This window comes from Schistocerca serialis, chromosome 5 (genome assembly GCF_023864345.2).
Source record: "Schistocerca serialis cubense isolate TAMUIC-IGC-003099 chromosome 5, iqSchSeri2.2, whole genome shotgun sequence".
NCBI classification, from domain to species: domain Eukaryota; kingdom Metazoa; phylum Arthropoda; class Insecta; order Orthoptera; family Acrididae; genus Schistocerca; species Schistocerca serialis.
This window is the reverse complement of record NC_064642.1, coordinates 615,019,436-615,040,348: the sequence shown is the minus strand read 5'-3', so window position 1 is coordinate 615,040,348 and position 20,913 is coordinate 615,019,436. Positions and strand designations below refer to the sequence as shown.

Below are 20,913 nucleotides of genomic sequence, written 5' to 3'. Positions count from 1 at the left end.
GGGGGTTGACCATATCAATGACCATTAGTTCAGAATCTTATGATGTGGGGAGATGTGGCGCCTCTTGGTTCACCAGAGTAGACTTGTCTCAGTTCTCCTACTCCTCGTCCTTCTCCTCTTCCTCTTCCTCCATCCGCAATGAGCTTGGGTATGGAGTGGGCAGCTCTGGTAACCAAAGATCACCATTCCCTTAGCCACTGGCCAGCGGTGGACCCCTGATCTGTGGTTTTCTGGGTTGCAGGTTCCCAAGAGGGAGCCCTATAACCAGTACACGCTGGAGGAGAAAGCTGCTACTCTAGCCAGGTGCGGGAACTGGTTCACAAAGAAGGTACCAGAGGAACCACAAGAGAGGAGGTGGTAGGAGAGCTGGTCTCGAACAAATTGAAGTAATGGGAGTAATAGATGTGACTTTTGCATAATTGGATATCATATCAACAGGATGTAGGACTCTATATTCCTTACATTCCTCAGTATACGACAGGTGGTCAATAGATTTATATTCCTGCATTTTCTTTCCTTCCTTGAGGACTGGGAAAATGATGAATATGGAGGATGGTGTTCTGCACAATTGAAACACAAAGGTGGCTCCTCACAAGGACTACTTTCTTTGAGTGTTCGTCTGCAGTTTCCACGGTTTGGATCCATTGTGCTTTGGGATGACATGGCCAAAATCCAAGCATCATAAACACCTAGTGGATGGTGGGGGATGTAAGGTTCACATCACAACTCTACACCATAACTAACGTTTTACAAGAGGACATTCTCTTCAAAGGCTAAGATAGAGGTACCTGTATTTATTCTATTATTCATAGGACCTTTTTGGACGTGTCACATAAAGTTGCACTTCATTCCTGAAGATTACCCTGTAGCTCCTCGTCTGTTTGGAGCATAAGGACTCGATGGAAGATTATGTTCAACGTTCTGCGTGGGACAATGTTCACTAGTATATCACCCAGACTTCCACATGCCTGAAGAGCTGTAGATTGTGCAGAAGAAGAGGTTTCAATCGGTAACAATTCATTGCACATTTTCCCAATGCCTCAACTTCTCCAAATTCATGTTCAATAAGTTTCACAAAAAGTAATGGGTTTGTCACAATCAGTTCGAGTACATACTAAGTACTAGATAAATTGATTTGCTCTTAGACATCTGACTTGTCCCTCTTCCCATGGGGTAGCCAGGATAAGGAAAGCAGTCGGGTTATAACTATCCACATTGAAATTTCATTGTCTATCTCATCAGATGGCCAGATCAGAAACGCCGTTTTTATGTAATTTTCACGTGCGAAACGTCTGCCCTGATATTGCCCACTCTGATTAAGGGCTCTCCCCATTAGCATCACCAAGCTGCAGCAAGGCCATCTGGGAAGACAGTCATTGCTTGGAATTCTGATGCCCCAGGAAGAGGGACACCTACTCCTTGGCATGCGTGGGAAACTAGCTGCTCAGGCATCAGCAGTGTGATCCAAGCGTTTAAAGGAATCAATGAAACAGGTACATAACGACCCAGCATATCTGATTAGCTGCCACACTAGCTTTGAAGCGCAAATAAGAGCCTGCACAGTTATTGTGTGCAGATGATCTTCAACATTGCATGCAGTACGCGCTATTTAAGGTCTATGCGACAGAAAAATTTGGAAAATGAATGCCAAGCCCTAAAGGAGACCCTAAATTTCTTCAGCCAAAAGGAGGTGAAAGGAAAAATATTCCAAGAAAGGAAGGAAGAACATAGATAGTAGAAAGGTTGACATCAAAAGATGCCTCTATGAGAAAAGTAGTAACGAAAGGAAGGATAGTCATATATGGGAGACCGCAGCACAGGAAAGGAAATACGTGCTGCAATAGCCTGAGACACTGCGCTCGCCACGCATGTTCTCAGGTAAGAGTTGTGATCACGTGTAGAGAGATAAGGCCTATGATTAAATATATATGAGTGATTAGCTTGGATGTGTGTCAGAACAGCCAAATTCGCAAAATGTTTGTACGAGGGGTAGCCGAAGTTTGACCTGTCACCTCGATAAATAAAATTACGTAATTATTTTTTGTTTGTCTGCATGTGCATGTCTGCAATACTGGTACACACTGACTTCCGTTGGCAGCAGCGCCGTAGAACACTACTAGACAACCGAAGCAAAATGGCGCAGTCCATTAATAAAATTGAGTCTCCTCTTCTTTTTCCTGGCCATATTCCGGGGTCGGCATGTTAATCTTTATTTGGCAGTTTTACTGGCAGAGGGTGACCAGATGGCCTTCCCGTCACTACCATTGATAAAATGCAGGTAATTCGTTCTCGGAAGCAGCAAAATGTTGTAGCTGTGACAGTCCAATCTAGTCATCTGGACTGGCACGACAGAGATGCAACATTTCCTCTGCTGATGACAACTAATTGCCATACGATACTGTATCAGAGAACACCGCCACTCGGCTCCTGTAGCGGCATGCTTCGGTACCAGGATGAGGGTGGATTTCTGTGTATTCCAGAACAGTAGTCATGAACCGCAAACAGACAAAAATGTAACTAGCCTCATTTATTTTTTTCTGGGTGATATTGCAGTATTACGAGGGTGAGGAGGTGAGCAGATGGTGGTGGCTGGTGGGTGTGGGTGAGAAGGGGGTGGGGGGTTTGGAGGGAGAAATAGTCTTTATGTGGTGTTGCTGTGCGTGTGAAGTTAAATCAAACCTAGTGAGAGTGATTATACACCCTAATTCACCATGTCTATTGTCCAGACACCTACCTATAGTCCAAGCTACCTGTGTGGAATTATATTGTTGTGTAGAGGTGCACAACTGTGGTGTGCACTTCTTTTGTGTTGCATTTGGAAAGGCGACAGGCGCGGCAGTCTATGAAATACAACAGTATATATGTTTGAGGGAAATCCTTGGGGAAAAAAATATAAGCTAATCAAATATGAGGGAGAAGTCTGGGCAGATAGCTTCACCGAAATTTGGAAAACTGTAGCGGATGGGAAGAAGTGGAAAATTGTGGATTTAGCCGAAGGAAGGGGCTGTTCTTAAGTACAACGAATCTGACATCATTTGCCAGTTTCAACCTCTAGTTAAGGTGGCCAACAAAAGAGACTTACATTCTGTGAAAGAACTCTATGGAGTATCTGACAAATCAACAACTGCGTAATTTTCTTATGTTTTGGTGTTTAAATGTTATAACTTGCAAAATAAATGCTAATTACTTCTCTTTCACTTCCTACTCAAATAAATGGACATAAAAACCATAACTGTAAGCCACCATAATATATGGGAGGTGGACCATTGTTGGGGACTTTAGTACCTAGCTATGGTCCACTTTTAATAAATAATATCTGCTTTAACAATACTTGAATTCAAAACCTGGTACAATAGTTATGTTAATTTCACTTCATCTAATACATGAAAAAAGGATAGTAATTTTAACGTCGTATATATCTGGTTTGCAGACAAAATAAAAAAATTTCTGGAACAGGGCTATCGTTATGAGAAATTACGGTAGTTTATCCTTTGCACAAACAATTCGAACTTCTTTTTGCCTACTTTCAGGGGTGTAATTTTGGTGATAGAGGATTTCCTGTCCACCGTAACGGGCCGTCTTCACTCAATAAAAAGAGGTATTTATGAGAAAAACAAATAAAAAGAGCTGATACCTTTAGCAGCGATAAAATGGTTGCAGTTAGCTTGCCAGAACCCTGATCATTATATTGAAGTTAGCATCAAGATGTGGGCAAAGTGTGCGTTGATATAAAATGTAACAGTACATTGGAGCAGTACCACACACTCAACAAGAAACCCAGAAAAAACAAGTTAGTCTTCTAGCCCAGGTCAGTCCAGAAATTATTTAACAATACCCTAACGAGAGTTTTGAGAACGTCGTATGCAGCGCTGAAAGCAGTGAGGAGACCTCATGTAAAAACTGCTCCGCCTCGTCAACGATCAAGACGTCCTTTGAAACACTGTATCGCTGCTCCTTTAAGAATGCTGCGGCTTTATAACCAGCCTTTTAAATTTGTCCTCTGAGCTGCTCTCCCAGCACCTGGCTCTAGAACACCAGTTCAGGCACCACCGAATGTCGTCTTGCTCAACTTAAAGGCAAGCACCTCCTACAATTGATCAGACACGTCCACAGCCGCAGTATCGAAAGCAAAGGACGCGCCTAAAGAGCCGTACCATTGGCTCCAGGTTGATGGTAAATCCACAGTTCCTATGAATAACGATCATAGTTAGCGCCCATTTTGTCGCAGCAAAACTCTGGCAGCAGCTTTCCTGCACATCTTTCCAACACTGCTATTGGCTTACATCAATGTGCCATCCACTTAATGGGACAAAAGTAAAAGTGAGGTGTCTAGTTGTTCCGGCAATTTATAATTATTGTGTTTAAGTGGCCAGTTAATGTTTGGTACTCCAGCGTTGCACCTTTTTAAGCTGTGACGCAAACAGAGAGGTCTTATAAGTTTAACGTGTGTATCTGTCCATGGCATCGTAGCTCCCAAACGAAAGGTTCGATTTTAATACAGTTTTCTGATAGCTACGTTCTTAGCTATGTTCTATGGCAGTCTGTTCAGCCGTTTAAGTTTCATCAGCTAAATTAAGTAAAAATATTTTCCACCAGCGCTTTCTCCATATACGCTACGTAATACGTGAAACTACATCAAATTACGTAGTACCAGTTTGCAGAGCGCAAAAAGAACTAAATAAAAGCCCGGGAGAACATATGTTTATCTTTTATGCTTGATCAACAATGAAGATTTTTAACCCCCGACGCAAACAGAGAGCTGTTACAAGTCTAACGTCCTTAAATCTGTCTGTGGCATCGTAGCTTTTCAGTTTTATTAATTGTTTCACTTCTTATACGCCACCCATTAATAACTCCAGTTGGATATCTGTGTTTCTAAACGACTATCCCGGAACCCGTGACACGGTATCATTATACATTTGCAGGGTGGTTACCTAATAGCTTTCAGGGGCAACAAAAATTACATTGACAATATTTCGTTGATTATTGACAGAATTTAAGAATTATAATATTACATTAAATGTTTAACACAGTAAGACACATACTACAGTTATAAACTGTGTGTGTGTTTGTGTTTGTGTGTGTGTGTGTGTGTGTGTGTGTGTGTGTGTGTGTGTGTGTGTGTGTCGAGGAAATGTAACAGACGGCGCGCAGAAGTCCAGTATTTGCGAATGACAGCACTTAGCGACTTCCAACAAACTTTACACATAATTTCAAACCTTTTCGAAACTATTTCTCGCTGACACCCCCTAATAAAAAGATGATAAGCAAGAACTTTATCGCTCACTTTATTTCCCCTGTTCAGACAGTAAAACGGCAGCATCAGGCATGATATATTAATTAATTAATTACCTCTTCACTACTAACTCTACTGACAACGTATTCTGCAGACAGTGTCCGCATTTACCACTGAATGTCCATACGAAATTGTATCACTGAGTGACACATAGTTCAGGAGATAAAATGTCACAAACATTGAGATGCTTGATTAACTAGCATTTGCTGAAAATGCGGCGCGGGTGACACAATTTACATTCATCCAGTGTTTCATAATATGAGCACTGATCGACTTCTAACACACGTTAGCATAATTTCAAACCATTGCTAAACTCATTCTCTTTTACATGGTTAAAGCAAATATACTGTCAGAAAAAATCGCAGCACCAAAAAATGATTAATGTGGACTAATGAAATTTTGGGATTATATTTGTTTTGGTAATATATTTAAGTGGTTGATATTGCAAGGTCACAGGTTAATGTAACCACGAGATAATCCATTCCAAACGTGAAATGGTGGCACATCAATAACCAGAGTGTTGAATGCAAGCGTGCAAACGTGCACGTATCGTACTGTACAGGTTCGGGTACCTTGGGATGGAGCTCCCTGCCTATTGCACTTGGTCGGTCAGTACAGGGACGATTAATGCTGTTTGTGAATGACGCAAGAGTTGTCGTCCAATCATGTCCCGTATCTGATCGATTGGAGACAGATCTGGTGATCAAGTAGGCCAAGGTAACAAGTCGACACTCTGTAGAGTATGTTGGGATACAACAGCGGTATTTGGGCGACCGTTATCCTGTTGAAAAACACCCCCTGAAATATAGTTCTTGAATGGCAGTACAATAGGCCGAATCAGCAGATTGGCGTAAAATTTTGCAGACAGGGTGAGTGGGATAGCCACGAGAGAAATCGCAGCCCAAAACATAAATCCAGATGTAGGTCCAGTGTGTCTAGCACACAGACAGATTGGTTGCAGGCCCTCAAGTGACCTGTTCCTAACTGACACACGGCCATCAATGACACCGAGGCAGAGCCAGGTTTCTTCAGAAAACGCAACAGACCTCCACTCTGCCCTCCAGTGAGCTCTTACTTGACACTATTGAAGCCGCAAAAGACGGTGCTTTAGGGGCAGTGCAATGCACGTTACAGGATGTCTGGCTCGGAGCTGTCCTCGAAGTAATCGATTTGTAACAGTTTATTTTGTCACTGTGGAGCCAACTACTGTCATATTGCCGCTGCAGATGCAAAACGATGCGCCAGAGCCCCACGCCGAACACGACGGCCGTCCCTTACGGTAGTGCTACGTGGCCGTCCGGAGCCCATTGTTATTGCTACCGTATGTCCTCGTGACCACCGCTGCCAGCAATCATACTGTCTAGATTGCTGCCAAATCTTTTTTCAATATCGCAGAAGGAACATCCAGCTTCTTGTAGCCCCATTACACGACGTTCAAACTCAACGACATGTTGATAATTACGTCTTTTTTGTCTTAAACGCATTGTTGATCAACATCAACTCAACAAATCCATTCTCAAACGTAACTAATGCTCACGACCGTTACAGCGTGTATTTCAAGCAAATTTGATTTGTATCTCATAGTGGCGCTACTAGCGCCATTCTTATGTGCGAATTCCGAGAAGGCATCATCTTTCAGATGTAGAAGCACGCGTACCAACTTTTCTTTATGTCACAAAGCTCCTTCCTGGTGTTGCGATTTTTTCCGTCAGGGTATTTAAAATATTTGCTCATTTGTATTAAGACGCTTGAAGCTGTTTTATACGTGGGAGCTCTATTCTCTAAAGAGAACGGGTGTTACTGGTATCGTACTAATTTGCTTTGTGAATGCTATGAATCAACGATACTTCCACACCTGAATCGTGAAAAGGAAATGCTTTACGAGACATCAGTAAACAATGCAGGAATAGAACTAAAGTACAGGTTCGGTAGAGGATTATTCAACCAGTCCAGACTCCATTCAAAAAGGTTCACCAGTACCACTCGTGTGACAGAGCTGCAGTATGCTGATGACAATGCTTCTCCAACTCATTCACCTGCAGAGTTGCAGCTGTCAGTTGGTTCCTTCAGCAGGGCGTACGAACGATTTGGTCTCTCCATCAATATTCCAAAGACAAAGGTGATGGCGCAGCCAACTCCTGGCTCCTCCGTTCCTGATTTCAGCATATCCATTTATGATACGCCCTTGGAACAAGTGGACCATTTCCTCTACCTAGGAAGCATACTCTCATCTAACTGCTCATCTGGAAAAGATGTGGAGAATAGATTAGGTGCTGCCCATGTAGCATTTGGACGACTTACAAAGCGTGTCTTCCTGAATAAAGACGTAACACTGTACACCAAACTGATGGTGTACAAAGCTGTAGTCATTTCCACCCTGCTATATGGCTGCGAAACCTGGACGTTATATTGCGGTGATCTGAAGAAACTAGAACGCTTCAACCAAAAGAAGCTAAGATATATCATGAACCTGAAATGGGATGTCTTCATATCCAACACGGCTGTTCTTGAGAAAGCAAAAATGTATAGCATGGAAGCTCTTATCATTGGGCATCAACTCAGATGAGACGGACATGTCCAGCGGATGAAAAATGACAGACTTCCACGCCAAATGCTGTACAGCGAAATGAGCACAGGTAAAAGGCCACGAGGTGCCCCTCTCAAATGCTATAAGGATCAGTACAAGAACAATCTGAAAAACTTGAACATCGATCCGAGTAACTGGTCCACAATAGCAGAAGATCGAAGTCGCTGGCGCTCAGTTACCTCGAATGCTCTTCAAAACTTTGAGCTGGAACGTCGAAGAATGGAGAATGACAAACGCCGGAGACGTAAACTCCTCCAGGCTCAGCCACGTCCTCCACTTTCCATCAGCTGTAATGTCTGTGGCCGCCTGTTCCACGCTAGGATTGGATTGCTAAGCCAACGACACTTCCACGCCTGAACCGTGACAAAGGAAATCTCAGGAGAAATGAAAACTTGGATACGAGTATCAGCCGACGACGACGACGACTGATTTTTATATTTACGTTACGTCTATTTAAAGAGCTGAGAGTACTTGAGTCTCTCGCAACCGTTTTGCAGATGAATTACTACAGTACGTCTGTCCACATCACAGGAGTATGAGAGTAGCAGTGTTTCATTTACCTGAGGAGGGCGCAGCCTTCTATGAAGAGGACAAGGACCGTGTAGCGTACGAGCTCCGTGGTGAAGAGCAGCAGCACCTGCTGGCAGCCAGTCACCACCCTGGTCAGGAGCACCTTGACGGACGCGGTGCCATCCTCCTGCGACTGGAAGCCGCCCGGCGTCTCCTCCACCAGGCTCTCCACCTGCGGGCACCCAGCTGTTGGCTCTCTGCTGCTCGCTAGTCGACGAGGTTTACTTCCTCAGTTACGACGATGGCAGGGTCTCGAATCTTTGACAGTGAGGCGACGAGTGGTACACAAACAATGAACCCGCTCTGCAGTAGTTCTGAAACGGTTCGCGTTATTCTTCTCCAGGCGCCAATGCATATATTAACACTTTGCCGTCCGCACGTCTCGTACAAATTTATTCGCTTCACGCCGGCAGCGCTAATTCGGATTACTCGGCTTGTCGCCGGCCGCTTGTCACCTTTTCGCTGATGACAAGTTTCAAACACATTGACTTTTGCGAGCTTTAATTTTTCCGGAAATCCTCTATTTTGCCGTATCGTTCCACATACTCGAATTTTCTTTTCAAGCAACTTCTTTGCAAGTTCTACACTGTTATAATAATTACCCATGTAGAGGTGATGCCACTTTCCATAAGAAGGTGTCAATAGTTCAAAAAAATGGTTCAAATGGCTCTGAGCACTATGCGACTTAACTTCTGAGGTCATCAGTCGCCTAGAACTTAGAACTAATTAAACCTAACTAACCTAAAGACATCACACACATCCATGCCCGAGGCAGGATTCGAACCTGCGACCGTAGCGGTCACGCGGTTCCAGACTGAAGCGCCTTTAACCGCACGGCCACACCGGCCGGCGTCAATAGTTCCATCACAGCTTTTGCTAAAAGTTGTCCAGCGCCGGAATATATCTTGAATGAGGAAATGTATCCCGTACTCGATTCACACAGCATCCGAATGAGTATGCCATATTACGTAATTTTCGACGGATTGTAAACTTTAAAATTTAACTGTAGACGTCACAGTATCATTCCTTCATCAGTTGACATGTTTAAAGTTAGATTAAACGTTTCTTTAAGCTTTTTGGAAAATTAATCAATTACGATTTGCACTTTGAAAAGCCGGTCGGCATTATCCGGTTTATTGTTGCTGTCGGAAAAATGTAAAGATGATAATACCAGACGATCAAAAAGTCAGTATAAATTTGAAAACTGAATAAATCACGGAATAATGTAGATAGAGAGGTACAAATTGACACACAAGCTTGGAATGACATGGGGTTTTATTAGAACCAAAAAAATACAAAAGTTCAAAAAATGTCCGACAGATGGCGCTTCATCTGATCAGAATAGCAATAATTAGCATAACAAAGTAAGACAAAGCAAAGATGATGTTCTTTACAGGAAATGCTCAATATGTCCACCTTCATTCCTCAACAACAGCTGTAGTCGAGGAATAATGCTGTGAACAGCACTGTAAAGCATGTCCGGAGTTATGGTCAGCGATTGGCGTCGGATGTTGTCTTCCAGCATCCCTAGAGATGTCGGTCGATCACGATACACTTCCGACTTCAGGTAACCCCAAAGTCAATAATCGCACGGACTGAGGTCTGGGGACCTGGGAGGCCAAGCATGACGAAAGTGGCGGCTGAGCACACGATCATCACCAAACGACGCACGCAAGAGATCTTTCACGCGCCATCTGTCGGACATTTTGTGAACTTTGTTTTTTTTTTTTTCATTCTAATAAAACCCCATGTCATTCCAAGCATGTGTGTCAATTTTTGCCTCTCTATCTACATTATTCCGTGGTTATTAAGTTTTCAAATTTATACTGACTTCTTGATCACCCTGTATTTGTCTGAATAGGTTGCGGGACATCGTTTTGCGAAATATCAGTGTGTCTATCAACGGATTCAATGACCAGTAATCATCGATCCTTGCTTTTTTTACAGTTCCCATAAGGATAGGAAGCCCAAACTATTTTCTAAGTTCGGGTCCCGTAACGTCGACAAATTTGTCATTTTTTAAATCCAGTTTCCGTCTATTGCTATTTTGACTGTAATACTTGTTGGTTTCGTTGCTAATATATTCAAATAGATCGTTCCCGATTCATAGTTCTACGATATCCACGACGCTCTGTGTATCTTTGGGAAATATGTGTGGACCCGGAGATCGTTCAAATTTATTATTGGTCCTCAGTAAATCATAGTCTGTCTTCTCCGTCCGATTCACCCGAATCCGTTGGCAACCGTAGCGTTCGCCGAATTCTTCCTGGACGTATTTCACTATCTTCCGACGATTCTGCTTCACTTTCATTTTTTTTATATCCAGTGTCTTCTTCCCAACCGGCCAAGTCGTCCGGAACATCAGACGAGACGTCTGTGCATTCATCGTAAATAATCGTATCGTCTCTTTCGACTACCATGATGAAAGTGCGCACGTACTTATAAAAACAAAAAACTTGTTAATGTAACTTATTGTTACCTAAACAAAACACCAACATAATGAAAAAGGTATTGAAGTGCTGTCGCCGGCCACTGCACGATAGTATGCTCACGACACCACTGTGATTTCACTGGCCACTGAGCTATGCTATGCACACGACACAACTGCGGTGACGCCGGTCGTTGACCGCTATTTCGCGCACGACACCACTGTGGTGTCGCCGGACGACACGGTGTTAATATCAGTTTCTATTTAAGGAGTGCTTCTGACATATCTGAAGCCAGCTTCCAATTCGTTCAAGAGATGTCTGCATTGGGTTCGGTTATTTCATTTTGCTTTTAGGTGGTTTCTTGCATCGGACTAGGTAAATACTGGGCTCGTATCCAAGGCTCATGTCAGTTACACGATTCGCAATCACTTTAACACGGCTCGCAGACATCAAAAACATCATATCTCAAAAGCAACAGTGTGGTGCTACGTGTGGTTTCTCCAAGGTAGGGATTATTGGACTTCTTTCCACATATGGAAAGGCATTGGTTTAGCATGCGACAAATGTGGTTCTAAGAGCTGACACGACGGAACCTCCTTGTTGCCACGCGACTGCTACGGTCGCAGGTTCGAATCCTGCCTCGGGCATGGATTTGTGTGATGTCCTTAGGTTAGTTAGGTTTCAGTGGTTCTAAGTTCTAGGGGACTGATGACCTCAGTTGTTAAGTCCCATAGTGCTCAGAGCCATTTGAACCATTTGAACATCCTTGTTGGAAGTGATTCGACAAACGTTTCCTCGACACCTCATTTCACGATTCGGCGATGATGGCCCGCACAATCTTCCTATCTATCGATTTGTGACTACTTTTTGTGGTGGCACCTAAAATCAAACCCCATATAATCGATGGCGTGGGAACTTCCACTTTGTCAAGAAACTATAAGAAGCTATGTAGTATAAAATGTTGAAGAAAGCCGTCCAGAGCCTTGAGGAGAGGCTCTGGACTTGCTCCCTGCAAGAGAGACGACGCCATAATGACGTTTTCACAACCTAATTAATGTATGCATATTTCAAAAAGGCAATAAAAATGTTATTGTTTAATGTAAAAGTTTTTTCTACAAATATAACTGCATAAGCTGTTCAGTGGTTAGAAACGTGTGTTTACTCTGCTCCACCCTGTACACTCGTATATAGATTTCTATTGCATCACATACTTAGTTCCTTGTTCCATAGTTGATACATTACACGTTATGTTGCGGAGCATGCCAAAAGAAAAAGAAACATTGCGAAAACAAGAACTGTACGACTTTTTTTTACCTGGCTATTATTGGACTTATAAGTTCGTAGCGTTTTTCCATAAGTTTAATATACGCAACAGATACACATAACAGAGAGTTTAGTCATCATTATTGATGACTAAACTCTCTGTTACAACAGTCTGCAACGCTGGGGTAAATTTTCGATTCTGCGACTGTAGAAATCACTTGGTCTTAAAGCGAAGAACTCGTCATTTTCGGAGCGCATTTTCATCCGGAAATGGAATTCCTTGAAGGTTGTTCCACAGAGAGCGGATAAGGCGACAACCCAACTCCTGTATAGTATTTTTTGTCAGGGTAGCAGAATGCGGGGGCGCGTTATCGTGGAGTAGCAACACTTCATGTAGCCTTCCAGATCGTTGTTCTTGGATTGCGGCTGCAAGACGTCTCAGTTGTTGGCAATAAATTTCCACAGTGGTGGTTACACCTCGGGGAAGCAATTCGCAGTGCACCACACCGTCGATGTTCCACTAGATGTCCGCAGCTCGTGGTCGTGCGGTAGCGTTCTCGCTTCCCGCGCCCGGGTTCCCGGGTTCGATTCCCGGCGGGGTCGGGGATTTTCTCTGCTTCGTGATGACTGGGTGTTGTGTGCTGTCCTTAGGTTAGTTAGGTTTAAGTAGTTTTAGGGGACTGATGGCCATAGATGTTAAGTCCCATAGTGCTCAGAGCCATTTTTTTTTTGTTCCACTAGATGCATAACATTATCTTTTGTGGATGTACATACGTCTTTGTACGAGGAGTTCTTGCTTTCTTTGGGGTCAACCACTTCTTTCTTCTCCGAACGTTAGCATAAAGACACCATAACTCGTTGCCGGTAACGATACAGGATAGGAAAGGTCGGTTTTGTTCGAGAGACAATTGATGACGAGCGAGCAGAGATGCACATATGACCGCCCACTGATTTTTTTGTGCTTTTCACTTAGAGCATTCGGTACCCACACACCCGATTTTTGAACCGCCCCATTGCATGCAAATGTCGCATGGTGGTGGAATAATAATAGTTCACCACATTTGTCATCTCTCGAGTACACTGGCGTAAATCATTGTGCGTTAATGCGTTTAAACGATCTTCATCAAACACCAAAGGTCTTCCTGCATGTGTAGAGTAACTAATGTCAAAACGATCCTCCATAACAGGAGAAAATCATTTTCTTGTCCAGTAGCATTGTCCCCATATACGGCACAAGTGTTTCTGGTTGCCTTCACTGCTGTCATCCCTCCATTCCATTCAGACAAAAGAATGTGTCGAAAACGTTTCGATTTCTCCACTTGTTACTCCATCTTCCAGCGTCCACAGCTCCCCTTACTGTCTCCAAATGACAAAATGACAGCACTCAAACTCAAATACCAACAGTGAACTGAAAATAAGAAACGACAATCGGTAAATAAACTCATAGCAACCAGAAAACAATAACGGACGAACTTGTATACCAACACAATAATACCTGGGTCAGACAAAATTTGAAATGATACAGTAGAACTGGCCGATGTGACCGAGCGGTTCTAGGCGCTTCAGTAGGGCATGGATGTATGTGATGTCCTTAGGTTAGTTAGGTTTAAGTAGTTCTAAGTTCTAGGGGATTGATGACCTCAGATGTTAAATCCCATAGTGCTCAGAGCCATTTGAACCATTTGATACAGTAGAATTTTACATCAGAATTTTCCAGAGTGCTTCACGCCTATGTTGTGAAGGACAAGACAGCCATTATGTTCAGCCCACACAAAGAAACAGCCTTTTATAAAGTCACACAAGTTCAGATCACCGATTCTGACAGCTGATCAAATTACGCAGCAGTTGAGTGTAAACACAGATCGATTACGCCTATACCAAGCACATACACAAGCGTAATATGCAAGTGTCTCCCAGCGGTTCAATTACGCGTCGAGTTCAGAAACTATCATTGTATTTGGAAAGAGTGGGCGTATCAGATGTGATATGTGATTACCACAAATCACTTATCAAAAACCTCAGTAAGGCGGTGGCCGTTGGCAAAAGCGCGTTTACGTAAAAATTTTGTGCGTAGTCCAAGCGGTCACAGAGGAAGATGTTTCTCTTTGTCTCTTCCGGTTGTTGTAATTGGAAAGGGGAAAGATAGAGCTAGAAAGCCTTCGACACTATTCTACCTCACTCACTCCGCTCATGCGCGCTGTTTATGAACTTAGATTTTCCTGGAAGATTCTCCAAAAATATGGAATGCTCTTAGCGACCGTTTCGCCCAGAACTTAAAGAAAAGAATACGAATTATCAGTTAATACGAAATCCAATCAAAAATTCATGCAGAATGGGAACTAACGAATCCAACAACCGCGATTACAGCTCGATTGGATGCATATATAAATAGTTGAGAAACTTAATGTCCAAATTTCCCCTGTAACATCACTTTTGTTCGGTATTCTCTATCGCCAATGTGTCGCGTTAGTACAGGACCATCGGATAGAAAGGTCAAAAAAATGATAACCACCAAGTATATTGTTTAAAAAACATTCCAAGATGGGGTGGATGGCTGAAGAAAAAAAGAGCCATTTAGTTTAAATTAACTTCCTGGCAAGGCTGGTCTCGAAGAAGACCTTTTCCCTCGACGTGCTCGAGTAGCGCCACTTCGGAAAGGCCAACCTAAGAGGCTGGAATTCGCTCCCGCCCCAACACACATTAAGCTGTTGGAGTGGTCAGTGCAGTCTCCCCTTTAAGGTTGGCTGCAGGTACTATTTTTTAACGGTGGAAACAACCAACCCCTAGGCAGTAAACCCAACGGAGACATATCCAACAGCTACCTCTGACGCAGGTCCTCGTTTGGTTTTGGATTATTCGTGAAAATTGGTGCCCACGTCTGCCGCTTTATTAGCAGCCTGTTGTGACCTCCATACCGTGTAATCTGACGTCCATTAATTTTTCACTGCAGTAATCGGGTCGCATCGTGAGCTAATTAAATTCTAATGTGGCCAAAATTGTTGGCGCTCATATGGTGAATGCTTCCGTGAGAAAGGTAGCCGAAGTGTTTGGAGTTTCAAAATATGCCGTACGGAAGCGGGACTGTGTGGCGTGGACTGGGCGATTTGTAGGTTAGAGGGTCTCGGGGAAATACAAAAAGGGTGCGGTTCTAACACAGAAAGAACGTAGAACTAGGAAACATCGGTATAACAGTTGTAAATTGTCGTAGCTCTTTGGGAAAGTACCAGCCCTCCAAGCCCAATAGAAAGCATTGATAGTATGAAATCTTCACTCTACAGTGGAGTGTGCACTGATATGAAACTTCCTGGCAGATTGAAACTGCGTGCCGAACCGAGACTCGAACTCGGGACCTTTGCCTTTCGCGGGCAAGTGCTCTACCGTCTGAGCTACCCAAGCACGACTCACGCTCCGCCCTCACAGCTTTGGAAGGTAGGAGACGAGGTACTGGAGGAATTAAAGCTGCGAGGACGGGGCGTGAGTCGTGCTTGGGTACCTCAGTCGGTAGAGTACTTGAACGCGGAAGGCAAAGGTCCCGAGTTCGAGTCTCGGTCCGGCACACAGTTTTAATCTGCCAGGAAGTTTCAGCATTGATAGTGTTATAGGTATTGAAGGCTGGCTGAAGGAGGAGGTAATTCCAGGCAAAATTTTTGCGAAGGACCTAACGGTGTTCTGAAGGCATAGGCAAAACACAGTTGGTGGTGGCATGTTTGTTGCTGTTGGAAGTAGTTTATCTTGTAGGGAAATTGAAGTAGGTAGTTCCTGTGAGTAAGTATGGGTATAAGTCATTCTTGGCAACCGGGATGAAATAATAATTGAATCCTTTTACAGACCTCCAAGTTCAGATTATACGATTGCTGAAAGGTTCAAAGAAAATTTGAGTCTAATTTCAAACATGCCCCGACTCATACAACTGTAGTTGTTGGCGACTTCAATTTATCCTCGATATGTTGACGAAAATACAAGTTTAAATCCGGAAGTACTCATAAAACATCATCCGAAAATGGGTTAAGGGCATTCTCTGAAAATTATGTCGAGTAGTTACATAATGAGCCCTCTCGCATAGTGAGCGGTTGTGAGACTACGTTTGATCCCTTAGCAACAAATAATCCTGAGCTAATAATCGTAGCGACATTCAATCCCTTAACATCAAACTCTTCAAAAAATAAACGATAAATATATCTATTCAACAATGAGAATACAAAATTGCTTGACGCCTTTCTGAGAGACAATCAATACTCCTTCCAAATTAATATGTAACTGTAGGTCAGATGTGGCTTCAATTCAGAGAGATAGTACAGACAGCAGTTGAGAGATTCATACCAAATAAATTAACAAACGACGGAGGTGATCCTCCTTGGTACACAAAACACGTTAGAACATTGCAGTAACAACGAAGAGAGAATGCCAAATTCAAACGAACGCAAAATCCCAAAGACTGGCGATCTTTTACAGAAGCTCGAAATATGTCGCGGATTTCAATGCGAGATGCTTATAATAGTTTCCACAACGAAACTTTGTCTCGAAATCTGACAGAAAATCCAAAGACATTCTGGTCGTATGTAAAATATGCTATCGGCAAGACAAAATGAATGCCTTCTCTGCGCAATAGCGGTGGAAATACTATCAATGACACTGCTGCTGAAGTATAGTCACCAAACACAGACTCCCGATATTTCTTCACCAAAAACGATGTAAATATTTCAGAATTCGAATCCAGGACGGCTGCCAACATGAGTAATTTAGCAGTAGATATCTCCGATGTAGTGGAGAAACTTGAATCACTTAAGAAGAGCAAGTCTTCCGATCCAGATTGTACACCAGTTAGGTTCATTTGAGAGAATGTTCACGCAATAGCTCCATACTTAACAATTATATATTACCATTCGCTCGACGAAAAAGAAGAACCGCGCGACTGCTACTGTCGCAGGTTCGAATCCAGCCTCGGGCATGGATGTGTGTGATGTCCTTAGGTTACTTAGGTTTAAGTAGTTCTAGGTTCTAGGGGATTGATGACCTCAGATGTTAAGTCCCCTAGTGCTCAGAGCAATTTGAGCCGAATGTTCTCTATACGTTTGCCGCTTCCAGTTAACGAAGCGAAAGCAGACTGCCAAAAGAACATTGCTACAAACTCCGAAGAGTCATTTTACATTTCAGGAAAATGCTCTCCCACACAAGAGGTTCACGGGTAAACAGTTACAAAAATTGTCATCAGTGGGGTTTGAACGCAGCACCTCACCCTCCACCAACTCACCCACGCGAGATCTACAAAGCAATTATTCACATATTCACTTTTTCTGTCCTCCGTCCTTCTGGCGTTGCTTTCAGTTACCGTTTACGCATGTTCTACTGGACGACAGCACACAGTACGAACTAAATTGAAGTTTTGGTCGATAATTTATCGACATAAAACGTTTGGTACCGATCTGAATGTCTGGCACCTGGAGGTTTGGGTGTAAGGCACCCACACAGCAGAAAGGCGGGGCCGTCATGCCGCTGATGGCCTGATAAATTCACGCTGGTGCCATGGTTCTGTTAAGACGTGTGTGGAAGTTCTGGACTTAGTCACTGTCCAAGGCGTCGCTGTTCTTCGTGGCGAGTGCGATGTTGTGGATTTACGAATAGGACGAAGCAAGTGCCATAACCCGTTTCCCAGAAACTTTCCACAGTGGAACAGGAGCGAAGATAAGTGAACACATGTCTCGGCTTCTCTATAGATACTCGACCGTTTATGAGAAAATGACCGTCAACATTTTTGATGTAAGCTAGATGCCTTTTAGTTGTCTACGAACTCAGCTGAACTAGTAGCGTAGTGGGTACCATCATCTTTTCTCACTGTTTTAGTCCCGTCATTGAAACCCTACTATTGTTTTTATTTTGTAGTTATACTTCTCATCAAGTTAAGGGATACAAGGGCGTTATGTTAATCGTGAAATTACAGATGGACTTCACAATAAGTGTCATATCTTTATTATATAGTATATGTCAGTATGGTATTTGAGTGTTATAATCTTTTTAAATTTTTGTATTGTTATATTTCATTCTTTTATAAATTCTTAGTTCTTATACTTTCTTCTCATGTTTATTCTTCAGCAAGATTTGGTGCAGTTCTTACATGATGCCGATGATAGAAAGATTCACTCGAAACATAGTAACTCCGAACACCTCGTGGTTTGCACAAAGTCAGATTTCCCACAGCGACACTTCTTCATGAGAATCTCACGTGGGAAAGAAACGTTGCTACAATTGCTGAAGATTTCACGCGTTGGCAAAACGAGTCGGATGGCAAAAATGGACAGCAAAAATAGATACAAAAAATAAATAGCAAAAATGGATAGAAAATTTGACTGCACTCGAATGTGGAACATAAAAAATGAACAGAAAAGAAAGACAGGAAAAACGGACTTCTGGGGCAAACGATGACAAGCGATGGGCAAAGGAAAGGAAAATGAAGTGCGAACGTTAAAAAAGATGGTTCTTTAAAGTTAAAATTTTAAAAAATGTTCACCCATCGTTTGTCTCCGATATGCCAATTTTTTGTGTCCATTTTCTTTTTTTTCGTTTTGCTCTTCATTTTCATGCCCCAAATTCTAGTGCACACAAATGTTATAAAATGCTGTCCATGTTGTAAAATGCTGTCCATTTTTTGTGCCTATTTTTGCTGTCCATTGTTGCTATCTGATTAGCACAGTTACAGAAAATATAGGAAAAATTATGAAGATGTGATGGGAAATGATAGGTATACAATTATCACTTAGTAACACATAAAAATTAAATCCTTCTTTTGTAAATTCTACCACTGTTACAGCCTTGAACAGCTTCCTCTCCATCAAGTTCGTCTTCAAAATATTCATCATTGTCTATTTCGCTTTCCTCACTAGAATTTCAATCATTTTCTTCTAAGTAACATTTGTTTATTGCCTTAAGAAACTTCTTTCGATATTTCTCTCTATTAAATTTATTTAAATCTTTTAATTCTATGAATGCATGTATTGCTTTATCATAAACAGTAGTTTTTGCACAACCATTTGTGGGTAAAATTTCATGTAAGAACTCTACTTGGTATTGTTCGACTAGTAAACTATTTAATTTTTCTCCTGTTTATTCGAAATGCATTTTAATCTTCTAAAATAGATGTAAAATTTGTATATTTTTATCTTCTTCCATAACTAAAAATTTTAGTATAAATAATTTTAATTAGACTCAGTGGAAAAACTAATTATTCCTGAAGATATTGCACCTTGTGAGACAGCTGTATGTACTTATATAACCATGGAAACCACAGAAAGGAACTGGTCTCTGTTTTTATTTAGGGTATAATGTATATCATATTTATTGTGCAGAATATGAAAATTTAATCTGCCCTTGTTATGTTTTTGGAGATTATTATACTCATAAAAATATAGCAAGTTCAGCTGAACTACATGAAAAATGTCCCAAAATAATATTACTTTTTTTAAAGATAGCAATATAGTTACTTCAGAAAAAATCAAAACAATTAAAATAGATACAATTTCAGGCATATGGAAATAACAATTAAACAACAAACACAAGCCTTTCTTTGGGCTTATTTGGTATTGTTTTAGTTCCATCTAGTTTGATCTTAATGTTGTAATTTAATCAATTTTTTTATTCAAATCTCTTCCTGAAGCCAATAATTCGAACAGAAACAATCCTGTATATTTTCGAATTTAAAAATATATTTGTGTTTTCTGCGATAATTTTCAGTGGCAATATGGGAAATAATTAGATCTAACATTTCTTGCAGATCTTCCAGTAATTTACAGTTTTTTATTTTTATGTTTCCTAGTATCTGTCCTATTTGTATATTTTACATCCTTTCTCCATGTTATTCTTTATACAATAAACTCTCTTTGTTTATGAAAATAGTTACTGCTTTTAAGTAAACTATTCTGGGGAAAGAATTTCCATTACAAGTAGAATTCTTGTCGAAGACTACTGTCTGGATTACAAATAAATCCTTCATTTTTAAGAACATTTCTGTTTTTCTTTGTATATACAAATTTAATTTTATTGAGACCTTTAACAATATATACAGATTTTTCCCCATTTTGTTGCCCCAAAACACATATGTATACTTGTTTTTATCATTTACTGCAAAAGCATAAATTTTATATACTCCACTTGCTGTAAAATCTATACACTGCCTCTTAAAATATATTTTTATTTCTTCTTCCATTTCTCTTATTTTTTGTTCCTTCTCCAAATATTTTTGAGTTCTCCTTTTAAACACTGTGTGTTATCAAAACATTATGGTTTTCTTTCTTATATGCTTAAGTTCTCTGATTATCATACTTGTTTTTAGCAGGTACTAATTATGCCATATTAACTGGTGTCATTTCTGTAGTGGGATATGGAAAGCATTTGTTGGTAATGTTTATTCCTTTTTCTAGGCAGAAATGTAGTATAATTGGTTGTTATTATTAATTGCAGTTCTTTGATGTTTATTTGTTTAGGTATTATAGCAAACAAACTATTGGATTTAGGAAAATATGTGTCTCCAGATTTTATATACCTTGTTTGTTTTACAGAAATTACAGTCTCTATCTCTTCAAAGATTTATATGTAATAAATAGGTAAGTGATTAAAACTAAATACAGATAAAACATATTTAATTATTTTTTTCTATTTCATCTTCGTCACCCATTCCAATTTTTAATTATATTCCAGTTGAATTTTTAATATTTTTATTACCTCAATAAAAAGTCTGCAGTAAATATCTGTATGTAAGATAGCAACTATTCTGTAAT

The 20,913-nt window shown here is 41.3% G+C and overlaps 1 protein-coding gene across 1 annotated transcript in view; it reads right to left on the bottom strand.

Annotated features, from left to right (window-relative positions):
* Positions 1–20,913, bottom strand: part of LOC126482138 (synaptic vesicle glycoprotein 2A-like) — a 133,219-nt gene that overhangs the window by 41,943 nt on the left and 70,363 nt on the right. Inside the window, exon 7 of the mRNA XM_050106115.1 lies at positions 8,444–8,625. Within this exon, the coding sequence (XP_049962072.1) occupies positions 8,444–8,625 (182 nt within the window). The remainder of the gene's footprint in view (positions 1–8,443; positions 8,626–20,913) is intronic.